General features: G+C 46.4%; 2 protein-coding genes across 3 annotated transcripts; both read left to right on the forward strand.

The window, feature by feature from the left end:
• Positions 1-179: 179 nt before the first annotated feature.
• pde12 (phosphodiesterase 12) lies at positions 180-4,743 on the forward strand. Its single transcript, XM_088424077.1, has 7 exons — positions 180-793; positions 1,340-1,770; positions 2,120-2,225; positions 2,369-2,513; positions 2,581-2,659; positions 3,278-3,400; positions 4,178-4,743. The coding sequence occupies exons 1-7, from the start codon at positions 222-224 to the stop codon at positions 4,510-4,512; spliced, it is 1,791 nt and encodes a 596-aa protein (XP_088280203.1). The 5' UTR covers positions 180-221; the 3' UTR covers positions 4,513-4,743.
• An 894-nt stretch (positions 4,744-5,637) lies between these two features.
• On the forward strand, positions 5,638-11,323 carry gmppb (GDP-mannose pyrophosphorylase B). 2 transcript variants are annotated; one of them, XM_088424094.1, is made up of 10 exons: positions 5,638-5,738; positions 6,771-6,969; positions 7,235-7,315; positions 7,684-7,732; positions 7,983-8,125; positions 8,285-8,443; positions 8,520-8,598; positions 9,568-9,695; positions 9,773-9,955; positions 10,217-11,323. In XM_088424094.1, exons 2-10 carry the CDS (start codon positions 6,841-6,843, stop codon positions 10,346-10,348), a joined length of 1,083 nt encoding a protein of 360 aa, XP_088280220.1. In that variant the 5' UTR covers positions 5,638-5,738; positions 6,771-6,840; the 3' UTR covers positions 10,349-11,323. The 2 variants fall into 2 exon arrangements, with proteins under 2 accessions (XP_088280220.1, XP_088280221.1); XM_088424095.1 differs by having other exon boundaries at positions 5,645-5,748.
• The last annotated feature ends 1,234 nt before the right edge of the window (positions 11,324-12,557 follow it).

A 12,557-nucleotide genomic window follows, 5' to 3' on the forward strand; every position in this document is an offset into this window, starting at 1 on the left:
GTTTAAAATTTTGTTGCACTGATTTTGACTGCATATGTCCCCTCGGAATTATGCTATATTTTTAAGGATTTCATTATATTGTTTCAGTATTCCAAAAAAAAAAAAAAAACCTAGCGAAAATTTGGATTACGATAATCCGATGCCCCGGATGTAAGTGATCGTCTACTTCCGGAGTCGCGTTCGGCTTCAGCCCGGCTTTCGGAAGGTCCGCGTCGGGCTTGATGTCGAGCAAGCTCGCCGCTGCCCTGCTTCCATTTCGCCGTCTCCTCCTCCGCGCCTCGTCGCCGGCGGCTTTGACCCGGCTTCGCCGCCTCTTGGGCAGCATGGAGCCGGCCGCGGTGAGGTGCGTCGCCGGCGAGCCCAAGATGACCATCTCGTTCTGCGTGGACGGCAGCCAAAAGCACATGCAGCGAGAGCAGGACGAGCCGCTGGGGAAGCTCCTGGCCCGCATCGCCTGCACCCTGGCCAAGGGCAAGAACAAGGCCAAGAAGGCCAAGAGGAACCCGGGGGAGGAAGCGGCGGAGGAGCGGGCCGCCGTGGTGGTCAAGCTCTTCGTGGACGGCGGCGAGGTGCCGGAGACGGTGGCCAACGCGGAGGCGTGGCGGGACGGGGCCGTGCTGCAGCTGGGCGACGTCCGCTACTCGGTCCGCCGGAACGAGCCCACCTTCACCGCCGCCGAGCTGCCGGCCTCGCTGCTGGCCGGCTTCCCGGTGTGCCCCAAGCTGGAGGTGGAGTTCGGCGAGCTGGACCACTGCCACTTCGCCTGGTACAAGGAGAAGAGCCCGGACTCCAGGTAAATGGACTGCTTGTACCTAGTTACATTTCTAAATATTTGTTTTTATTTAAAAAAAAAAAAAAATCCGAACCGCCTGGTTACAATCACATCACCGCTTCAACATAGACTGAACATGCCTGCGTCGTTAGAAAGAGCAGCGTCAAAATATTTACGTGTCACTGACACGCATGTTAAAATACTGCACCAACAGTAACATGCCTGATTGCGTTTACTAGTGGAGCATGCCCCCCCCCCCCCCCCCCCCCCCCCCGCCCGATGTCGACGAACATTGCGGTTCATCAAACTTTGATTGGAAAGCTGTTATGTTGGCAATATGGGCTACAGAGTTTCAAATTTGAAACATTTCCACTGGTGGTGTTCCTCAAAACCTTTCCAATTAAATAAAGGTAAATAAAATATTCTTTTGGGGTGGCTTATTCCAACCAAATGTTTACCGCGAGCTTCGTTCAGAGCTCCGACGGTGCTCCAAATTGTTTTTCAATTGGGCCAGTTGAAAGGCGACTCGCGCCGTCTCCGTTCCTCCAAGCCTTGTTGCCATTGCAGCGCCCAAGCCGTCGGAGAAGGAAGCGCCCAGGAAGACGCCTGGACCGAAGCGGGCCGGGCCCGGGTCTACGTCCCGTCCAACGGGGACATCGGCCGCCGGCTCAAACTGCGCTGCGCGGCCGGGGACGGCGAGGGGCGGCGAGGCCCAGCCCGGGAGCTCCTCTCGGCCGGCGCCGTGGAGGCCGGGCCGGGCGCGTGCACCTTCGACGAGCGCCACGCCTACACGGCCAAGGAGGCGGCGTGGCCGGCGCTGCGGCTGGTGTCCTACAACATCCTGGCCGACATCTACGCGCAGACGGAGCTGTCCAAGACGGTGCTGTACCCCTACTGCGCCCCCTACGCGCTGCAGCTGGACTACAGGCAGAACCTGATCAAGAAGGAGCTGGCGGGCTACCGCGCCGATATCGTCTGTCTGCAGGAGGTGGACAAAGGTCGGCGACCTGACTTTGAAATTGCAGGCCTCCTCCATTGCAGAAAAATCCAACTATCGGTGCGATTGAAATGTTTGCGTTTTTTTGAGCATCTTTTAAGATTCGGGTGATTATTCTAGGACCAATTTTTAGTAGTTGAGGCTGATAACCCATATTTGGAGCCCGCATACATTTTCACTTAAAGAGAAAATATATGCCTCAAAATGCATAACAAAAAAACTCATAATGCTGTTGAAATATTTGAAGCATGTTTGTTGAACATCTGTTAAGATTTGCATGTTTTTAAGACCAGTTGAGGCCGATTTTTATAGTACTTATTATTTTATGACTTATTTATTGACCTTTTCAGGGGTGTTTTTGGACAGCCTGACTCCAGCTCTGGACGCTTTTGGTCTGAACGGCGTTTTTAAGCTTAAAGAAAAACAACACGAAGGATTGGCCACCTTCTACCGGAGGTTTGTTCTAGCAGACTAGACGTTAAAAAAAAAAAAAAGTTGCAAAAGTTTGCCTGGTCCTTCATCATTGAAGGTTCCAAATTGTCCATAAAGACAAATAAGTGGACAACGCTTGCGGTCTTGCTCGGTTTCTTCTCGCGTAGGACAAGATTCAAGCTGCTGAGTTGCCATGACATCACACTGAGCGAAGCGCTGACGTCGGACCCGCTCCACGCCGAGCTGCTGGAGAAGATCTCGGCCGACGGAGCCCTGAAAGACAAGATGGTCAAGCGCTCCACCGCCTTGCAGGTATCGAACCCGCGTCTCGCCGATGAGCTCGGCCCGCTCCCTCTTTGACGCCGTCTCGTTTCCGCAGGTCAGCGTGCTGGAGGACCTCCGCCAAGCGGGCCGCAAGGTGTGCGTGGCCAACACGCACTTGTACTGGCACCCTCAAGGTACATTTGCTGACCAAAACAGCATTCGATGCTATTCAATGCTGCAGATTTTGCAGACGGAAATATGCAGATATAATGATATATTATCGAAAACTTTCAGGCAGCAAAATGAAGGCTTCGCTGCAACACTTAGGTCTTGGATCAAAGTTTTTTGTCAACTTGAAGTCCTACAATACATAGCAAGAACTTTGCGTTACGGAAGTCAGGCTAAGCCACCCAATGAAGTCATTTATTTTGGGATGCTTTTCATTTGATATCACACATCAAAAACATCTAAAAGCCGGACTTGGGTCAAAAACTCCCCCAGTGGTTAATTGGAACGGAAAGCAATGTATTACAAAATTGTTCTTGTGAGTTTTTTTGCAAGACATCGCATGGCTTTATTCTGCTACGCGTTATACGGATGCGCATGGTCATTCGTGATGCAGTAAGCCAGAAATAAAACGATTCATTCTTACAATCTGTCTTCTGGAGTTGCTGAATGTAATATGCACAAATGTAGTCCCAAAGTTCAATAAATTAGACACAGATGGAACGGAAGTTTGTTTCAAGTATTTCACAAGGGGAATTAGGGCAAAAAAAAAACATGTAGCGACTAACTTGTTTTGTTTTTTGAAGGCGGGAATGTCCGCTTGATCCAGATGGGCGTGGCTTTGAAGCACCTGAGTCACGTGATCGGCACGGCGGCCCCCGGAGCGCCGTTGATCTTGTGCGGCGATTTCAACTCCTCGCCCAGCTCAGGTAACCAACCAGTAGCAGTGAGTAGCACTGGCTACGGTGAGGGGAGCTAAAGATTTGACTCCGCCCACTTCCAGTCTAAACCCATTCTAGTTTTCTTTTTTGTGTTAAACTATTGACAGATGGCTTTAATGCTACTTTGGCTCATGATGTCACGCTTATTGATGCACCAGCTGCTGCAACTCAAGCCTCCGTCGCTGTGGGCGGAGCCAACTGTACTCTTTAATGGAAGTGGTCAAAATGGCCGTTTTGACATCCATTCTGGGTCAAGGCATTGTCGTAGAACCGCCGAAGTATGTCCGGTTTGTCCAGGGGCCATGAAAATGGAGATCTCCAACTTGGCTTGGCTTGTCAAAATAGTACAACATCACCATTAATCAGAAAACATTACCGTTACTCCTTATCATAAAACATTTCAAGGTTTTCCTTTATTGAAAATAATTCTGCTCATATTTATACTTTACAAAATCCTCTCGCGGGCCGGAATTAAACCAGTTTGCCGGTCCGGACCGGCCCGCGGGCCGTATGTTTGACACCGCCGGGTTCAATTTGCATACAACAAAGCTTACTATTAGCGGAGCTTAGTTGGTGACCTTCTCTGACTTTTGTACTGTTAATCACGCCGCATCTTTTTCTAGTATACTCCAGCAGTTCGTTAGTGTGAAAGGGACTACGAAATGAACTTTTTTTTTTTTTTTTTTTTTTAAATCTGTCGAGCCTACATTTCCAGCGCGTGTCAGAATGTAGTGAGCCCTAGCGGTTCTCCATGTCCCGTCGCAGGCGTCCTCCAGTTGGTGACCGAGGCCGCGCTGTCCCGCCAGCACGCCGACCGGAGCGGCCCGGGCGCCCGGGAGGAGGATTCGCCGTTGGCCACGGACTTGGCGTCGCCGTTCCCGCCCCTGCTGAGCGCCTGCGGGCCGCTGGCCTACACCAACTACGTGGGCGGCTTCCACGGCTGCCTGGACTACATCTTCATCCAGCCGCAGAGCATGCGGGTGGAGCAGGTCATCCCCATGCCGGCCCACCACCTGGTCACCACCTACACGGCGCTGCCCAGCGTGGCCCACCCGTCGGACCACATCGCCCTGGTCTGCGACCTGCGCTGGGACCCCTGAAGACGAGACACATTTGGACTACAGCGAGAGCTTTTATTTCAAGTCCTTTTAATCGCTGATATTCAGTGTCAGTCTTGGCTCGCTTTGGTTACGGAGTTCTTGTTTGACTAAAGATTATAATCCTCAACAAATGAATCAAAATGTCTTGCTCCTTTTTTCTTTTTTAAATATAAACGTTATCGCATACTAGTTGATATTGTGTATTGTATTACTATGTGTGTGCACCCTCCCATCCTTGCAGATTGAAGCCTGTGGATTTACCAATTTGTCGTCTTTTTTTTTTTCGTTGGGGGAGGGATGATATCAACTGCCCAGAGGTTTTTTTTTTTTTTTTAACTTCAGGGTGGTTTTGGGATTTCTAAAAAGGAATATAGTGGACCACAATAGCTTTGGTTTCAATAGACAATACGCGCAGGTTAAAACAAAATTAAAATGCACATGCAACTAATTTTCTAAAAAAACAAACAAAGAAAACAATAACTTTAACTACAACCATAAATCAACCGCAAAACTCAAGATATTTGAACAATTGTAATGCTTTTTCGTTTGACGGAAGTCCCGAAGTGATAGTAAATCACGTGATTACGACCGGCCTCTAGTCGCCACGCTGTTTTGTTCCCATTGGTAGAAATTGTTCGAGAGGCGTATCAGAGCGCACCATTGGGTCGTTAACGGGGAGGGGTGAAAATGTCAAAATTTTAATTCACTGCTCTCTCAATCGTAATTTTGACTCTTAAATTTTGTTTTAGCCCATCAAAATGTATAGTACTGCCCAATCTTAATTGTATGTACAAGGAGAGGAAAATGATTATTCTTGGCGACTATGCTGACACCCCTCAAACAGTGACTATAGACGTTCAACCCGTTGTTAAACAAAATATATTTAGCCGAGTTTACCGGAAACTGAACGATAACATAATTAAAAAAACGTAAAAACACTAAATGATAAATCATTAAAAGATTATGTTTTATCGTTTTCTCTTGTAATACTTTTATTTTATCATAATTTTCACTCTTTGTTCGTAAAATTGAGTGACTTGTCCAATTTGCGCAACGACTAACTTTTAGTTTGAAGTGCAAAACAGGACAAACCAGTTGTGATCTTATCGGCTTTTGAAGTGGATTGGGCAATCCGGAAGGCAAACAACTGGTTGGGATTTTGAATGCTCTACGTGTCATTCTGGAGTTCAAATGACTGTGTGGATGCCTCCCTAAAAGAGCCGTGGGTAGGTCAGAGTGAGTTTTTATTTCTTTTCATACTTCACGACACGAACTATAGCAGCGTGAAGATCGAAGTAAAAAACTCGAGAAGAGCGTTAGTTAGCCACCGCAGCTAACACGAGAGCCCCTCAATCACTGCGGCTTCTTTAAATGGGCTGTATGAACAACTGGAGTCCGCATTTAAACGTACTTATTTATAGGTATCTTAGGGAAACAGGCGGTATACATCATATCAGCCTGGCTACGTTCATCTTCTGCTTTATTTCTAGCTGCTTATAATAGAAGAGATGCTTGTTAGTCAAACTGTTGTCATTTTATTCTCATAAGAGGCACAAGCATCTTTTGTATTCCTATAATAAACAGTGTAAAAATAAATGACATTTTGCGTTATTTTCTTCCACAAAGTTCTAGTTGCATTTTAGCCATGTTGCACGTAGCTACCATCTGTGTGAAATATCAGCTGCCTGGTGTCTTCTTTTGACACTTTGACGTAAATTGCCTTCGATGCAAAAAGATCGACGGGTCGATCAAAATACCGCATAAGGGTTTAGAAAATGAACATGTAAAACTGCTCATGTTGCCGTGATTTAAAAGCGTTCACTCCAGTGGCAATGGCAGTGAATGAAATTGACGAGGGTCCCAAGTCACGCGTTCGTCTCATTAAAGGGAAAGTCAACACCCAATTTTTTTTCTTTCGGATAATCATGCATCTCAGGGGGCAGTCACATTGTCACTTGCTGTCGCCTGAATATGACATCACAGTTTCTCAGAGTTCAGGTAACAAGCAATCACGATTTAGCGTGCGATTGTCAGATGACCAAACTAACAATTAACTTCATAACTTCACTTAAATATTAACTTAATTGCAATTTCACACTAGATCAACAACATCGGAATTATGGCACATAGAACATATTTATTAAAAAAAAAAAAAAAAACTTTTAGGTTGACTACCCTTATTTAGACTAAAAAGAAGTGCTGATGAATCAGCATGCCACGGTTGGTTATTAATGTTTATAGGCCTTTTTCTGTGACAGACGGAGAGAAAGGCAGGTCATTGATGAACCTGGGTTGCCACGGTAACGGTCGTTGAAGACTCCGGCCAGCATGAAGGCTTTGATTCTGGTGGGCGGCTACGGCACCCGCCTGCGGCCGCTCACTTTGAGCGTCCCCAAGCCGCTGGTGGAGTTCTGCAACAAGCCCATCCTGCTACACCAGGTGGAGGCCTTAGTCAAGGTAGGATGGAACCTGAACAGCTGCATTGTTTTAACAAAAGTTGGCATCAACCCCTGGGGGAAATTTTTGACCCGTCTCGGCCTTTTAGATGTTTTGCGTGATAGCAAAGGAAAAGCATACAAAAAAGCACGAGGAGGCACCCTGCAGATGTCAGAATTTAGCCCATTTCCGGCTCATTTACTGCCATTCAAAATTGGATAGCTTGTCCATTTCACACGTGTGCTTTTGTGTGTGTGTGTGTGTGTGTGTTTGCGCGTGGGTCCAGGCCGGGGTGAAGCACGTGGTCCTGGCGGTGAGCTACATGTCGGAGCTGCTGGAGCGAGAAATGAGGGTCCAGGAGCAGAGAGTAGGTCCAAGACTCTACTACTATTCAAAATAGTATCACTATTAATCATAAAACATTTCAACAAACACATTTTTGCATTCTGGGATAGTCTTGTATATGCTTGAGTTTGAACTCATTTTAATTTGAAAGTTACCAGAGGTTGCATACACCTTTAAAATGGCTTTTATTCTGAAATGCCAAATCAGTTTTGGATTCAACTTCCTGCTTAGCGTGTCTAGCTTGTCTAGTACAGGGATGTCAAACTCATTTTTAGCTCGTGGACCACATGGAGGAAAATCTATTCCCAAGTGGGCCAGACCAATAACATCATGGTACTGGAGTCCATTAATGAATCATTTTCTGATCCTGGACAATTCTTTGTTCTTCAGCTTGGAATTCGGATCTCGCTCTCACACGAGAAGGAGCCTCTCGGAACAGGTTCGTGTTCACGAGTGTGTGTGTGTAATCGGGATTTTTTTTTTTTAATCTGTCTATTTTTCTATAGCATTTATAATGAAATCGTCGTAGTGCATTTCATTTACAAAGGGGCACGGAATTGAGTCTTGAGGAACTCCAGTATTAAGTATTTGGACATCCAATGATAATGCGTCCGAATGTGTCAATACAGCCTGTGATTGTTTTTGGATGAAAATCCCATTTAACAAGCATCTTCACTCCGGGCCCTCAGCGGGTCCTCTGGCGCTGGCCCGCAAGCTTCTGGACGTCGACAACGAGCCTTTCTTCGTCCTCAACTCGGACGTCATCTGCGACTTCCCCTTCCAAGATATGCTCAAGTTCCACCTGGACCACGGCAAGGAAGGCACCATCGTGGTGAGAGCCGTTTTACAAACATTATTCTGTGGGTGAAAAGTTTCCTTATGAGCGTGACCCAATAACATAAATATATATATCATGTTAATGTTGTTTACTATTATTTTAAGGACGATTTTGAGGGTTGCGTTTTTTCTTGACGTTTTCCCCCGCGCGAAGGTGACCCGCGTGGAGGAGCCGTCCAAGTACGGCGTGGTGGTGTTTGAGGCGGAGAGCGGCAGGATCCAGCGCTTCGTGGAGAAGCCGCAGGTCTTCGTGTCCAACAAGATCAACGCCGGCATGTACGTCTTTAATTCCGGCGTGCTGGGCCGGATCCAGGTGGGGGAAAGCGCGCGCCCACGCCCGTGTGGGTTTTGGCCTCCCTAAAGCGCAAAGTCCGACCTCCCGTGTGCAGTTGCGACCCACGTCCATCGAGAAAGAGATTTTCCCCGTCATGGCCGAAGAGGGACAGCTGTATGCCACGGAGCTGCAAGGTAACCCGTCTTGCCCGCTTGACTGAGCCGTCCCCCGTTGAAAACGTAAAAAAAAAAAAACACGCGCATTGTCACGTTTAGCGAAGGTCCCGTTAAGTTCAAGGCCCAAACCTTTTGTGTGCTCTTCCCTTGTATTCGTGGTCTCTCCGGCCTCTTCAGCTCGCAGCGCCACCAAACGTAAGTTTGGATTTTATTTCGCCCAAAGCCCTCGACACCAAGTAAAGAAAATTGCACTAGGTCAGAAGCAGCCATAGTTATCAACCGGAGAGTCCTGTAGCGGTTCCCAAATTGGCCTTTGAGAGTTTTCAACCCTTTTTCGGTAGTCATCGGCGAATCTAATTTGATGCTGGGACAGAATATTCTCATATGCCACGCGCTGGTTCCAAAAGAAGGAACCACAAGTCTGCACTAGATCACAAACAGGCATAGTTAGGAATTTATTCAGTGCCATGGACGGATTTTCACATTTTACCAGATTGAATCCCAGATTGAATGCATGAAAAAAAAAAAGGGAAAATCCGTCCCTGGCATTGAATGAAAAGCTTGGCTTGTGTTTTACAGCTTTTGTCCAAGGCCTACAGAGTCACTCATTTCCTTGGAGTAAAAGCTCCAGAGCAGGTTCGAGAGTCGGAGACTTAAAGACCTATACTCCAGGCAAAGATCCCGGTCACATGTAAACGTCCGGACCTAAGTCCAAAACTCATGTCCTGAAATGAAAAAAAACAAAAACAAAACCCAACTAGACCACGTACTTTGATTGGAGTCAAAATCGTGGACCTGGTTTCTGAACCGGGACCTATGAGGAGGACGCTCAAGACCTAAACTTGATAAACTTTGAGCAGAGTACGGCTAAGTCTCTGACTTGAGTCCAAAGGTCGGATACGCGTCGAATCAGCGACGGAGCGGCGAGCCGGGCCAGGACTCTCCCATGCTCACGCCAGGTTGACAAAACAAACGTTTGGCGCGCAGGTTTCTGGATGGACATCGGCCAGCCCAAAGACTTCCTGACGGGAATGTGCATGTACCTGCAGTCGCTACGGCAACACGCCCCGGAGAGACTGCGCACCGGGCCCGGTTTCCTCGGCAACGTTCTGGTGGTGAGACTCCGGTCCGCCTTGGTCCCGGACGGACCGGCGCGCGGTACTGACGCGGGTCCCTCCCCGGACGCTCCCAGGACCCCACGGCCCAGATCGGCCACAACTGCACCATCGGGCCCAACGTGACCATCGGCGCCGGAGTGGTGGTGGAGGACGGCGTGCGGGTCAAGCGCTGCACGGTTCTCAAGGGGGCCCGGGTCCGCTCCCACTCGTGGCTGGAGAGCTGCATCGTGGGCTGGAGCTCGTCGGTGGGACAATGGGTAAAGAGCAGACTTTTTTTTTTTTTTATCAGGCGCGGTCTCTCCGAGGCGTGTTGCCGTAGCGACTGCGGGCACGCGCGCGTAGTTTGTTGTTCCGTCTGCAACTGTGACGTCATTTTCGGCGGACGCCGATTGACAAAATGTCCGCCACAATATTCATCCAAAATACTGCGTTTGGACAAGTGAGGCTGCATATTATTGTATTCCGTTTTTATCTTTTTACTTGCTTGAAGAAATGCGTCTTTTGTACCAAACCGGCAGGTCCGCATGGAGAACGTGACGGTTCTGGGCGAGGACGTGCTCGTCAACGACGAGCTCTACCTCAACGGCGCCAACGTTCTGCCGCACAAGTCCATCAGCGAGTCGGTCCCGGAACCGCGCATCATCATGTAGCCCCCGAAACACACATTGACTTCTTTTACGGAACTCCGCTCACCAGCCGAGCTGCACCACGGAGTCCGAAGTCGGCGGTACTGTGGCGCAGCAACCGCGCAAACATTTTTTTTTTCATTTTCATCATGACTTCAGCTCCGCTTAAGTGCACCTTCACTGATTGGCCGAGGCCCGTATCATGTGATGGAGCTCGCAGGACCTTGAAAAATACCATGGCTCTATGTCCAAACTGTGGCCCGGGGGCAATTTGTGGGCCAACATTCATATTGTGGTGGCCGAAGAATGGCATTTGTGACAACAACAAAAAAATCTCACAAATTGGTTAATTACCGGTAATACAAAGATAACGTGCAATCATTTAGGAATAAAATAAAAGCAACAATTTAGCTTCCAAGCACTGGATGGATCTGATTTGAATTTAGTTGCGGTTTTATTGTATTTTTTGTTTTGTTTTTTTGTTTGGTCTAGTTTTTACTGTGCCCAAAACATTGAAAAAGCCTTCCATAATTACCCTATAAACCTTCATTAAACTGTTATGTTGCATTTTATCAAATTAACTAGAAAATAATATACGTTGTAATATAAATAATACATATTGTAAACTAAAAATACCATGTTGGTCTTTATTGGGTGTGTCAAATCTGTGGCACGGGGGCCATTTGTGGCCCGGCACGCATATTTTAATGGCCCGTGACGTAGTAAATATGGCATTTGTGATGGCCAAAAAATAAATAAAAAATACTCAGAAATGTACAAAAAAGCACTGGTTGGATCAGGTTTGAGTTTTTTTTATTTTAAAGTTTTTCTAGGGTGGTCTCGTTTTTACTTTGCCCAAAACAGTGTGAAATCCTTCAATAACTACCTTATAACCTTCAACATTAAGCTCTTTTGATTCTAGTTAGATTTTTTTTTTTTTACTGTGCCCAAAACATTGAAGAATCCTTAAAGTATAGAAATAAAATAATATACATGGAATTGCTTGCTTGCTTGTTTTTAGCCTGATTCGTGGACGTACGTCGGTCACGTGACGTCTCGCGTGTCATTGGAGACCACGTTTCCTGTGCTGCTTCAGTTTGCTTACGTAACTTCCTGTGTGTTTTGTTTTCTTTTGCCTTTGCGTCTTTTGTGTCTTGTCAAATTTTAATTACTGAAAAAGGCGCAACTTTACTATTTGACACGTTGGATTGAATGACATCGTCGCAAGTTAAACTACCTTCAGCAGACTTATTGTTTGCATTTTTTTAAGAAAAAAAAAACAGTACGAGGAAGCATGAATCATTTTCAACACTAAAATGATCGAGTGCAGTTCCTAAAAAACAGGAAAAACTGAAGTTGTTTTAAATGTGACCTGAAGATGGTGCTCGAGTTCAAGAAACGTAAAAGCAAAATGAAGTTGTTTTAAGTGTGACCAGAAGATGGTGCTGGAGTTGAAGAAATGTGGAAGCATTTGGGGAAATGTGGGGAAGTTTCTTGACGTTTCTGAAGGAGGTTTAACAGTCGATTTGATTTGTGAGATCATTTCGCCAGCTTTTACTGCATTAAAAAAATGTATTGGGCAAGAAGCCGTCCGTGCACCATTAAATTATTAAATGAATAAAAATGCAATTACTGAAATTCATTTTTTCTTTATTTTAAAAGAGAATTGTACTGTTTTTGTCACAACATTAAATTAGACTTTCTGATACCTGCAGAAACCTTGTTCAAATCTTGCGTTTAAGAATCTCTCATCTCGTAAATTATTTGTAAAAATAATTTGGTTTGCTCTTTTTCTGTGTGCGTTCAAGTATGTTTGACATTGCGTGCGTGCGTGCGTGCATGCCTTTGGTTTTAGCTCCATAGTGGGGACCAAATTCTGGGCTACTCTCTCACATTTGCTTGACTTAATTAATTACTAAAGTAATTGATTACTAAAGTATCGTAATAATAACTTGTTTTAGGTACTAAAAACTACTAGACGGTGCAACTTATAATTGGGTGCGCCTTATAGTGTGGAAAATACGGTACTTGCTTTATTGCTATTTTCACTGTGTTTAAACACGGCCCTGTTTTTGAGTCTATCTTGGAATTGTTTTTTGTTTGAGGTTAGGGTTAGGGGCTAGGAAATGCCTTTTTTTCCAACCGCGATAGCGGTACACGACTGTGTGCGCGCAGTTTTGCCAGAGTGCGTGTGGTGAACCGCAGTACATGGCAGAACATCATTTTATTTGGT

Source organism: Hippichthys cyanospilos, chromosome 9 (assembly GCF_059441005.1).
Source record: "Hippichthys cyanospilos isolate Australia breed blue-spotted pipefish chromosome 9, RoL_Hcya_1.0, whole genome shotgun sequence".
In the NCBI taxonomy this organism is placed as follows: Eukaryota; Metazoa; Chordata; class Actinopteri; order Syngnathiformes; family Syngnathidae; genus Hippichthys; species Hippichthys cyanospilos.

Bases quoted from the DNA above. Each gene is read 5' to 3' on its own strand.
- pde12 (XM_088424077.1), top strand. From the start codon at position 222: ATGTCGAGCAAGCTCGCCGCTGCCCTGCTTCCATTTCGCCGTCTCCTC. The intron at 2,514-2,580 runs GTATCGAACCCG...TCGTTTCCGCAG, and splicing joins AGCGCTCCACCGCCTTGCAG to GTCAGCGTGCTGGAGGACCT. The intron at 3,401-4,177 runs GTAACCAACCAG...GTCCCGTCGCAG, and splicing joins CAACTCCTCGCCCAGCTCAG to GCGTCCTCCAGTTGGTGACC.
- gmppb (XM_088424094.1), top strand. From the start codon at position 6,841: ATGAAGGCTTTGATTCTGGTGGGCGGCTACGGCACCCGCCTGCGGCCG. The intron at 8,444-8,519 runs GTGGGGGAAAGC...TCCCGTGTGCAG, and splicing joins GCGTGCTGGGCCGGATCCAG to TTGCGACCCACGTCCATCGA. The intron at 9,956-10,216 runs GTAAAGAGCAGA...CCAAACCGGCAG, and splicing joins GCTCGTCGGTGGGACAATGG to GTCCGCATGGAGAACGTGAC.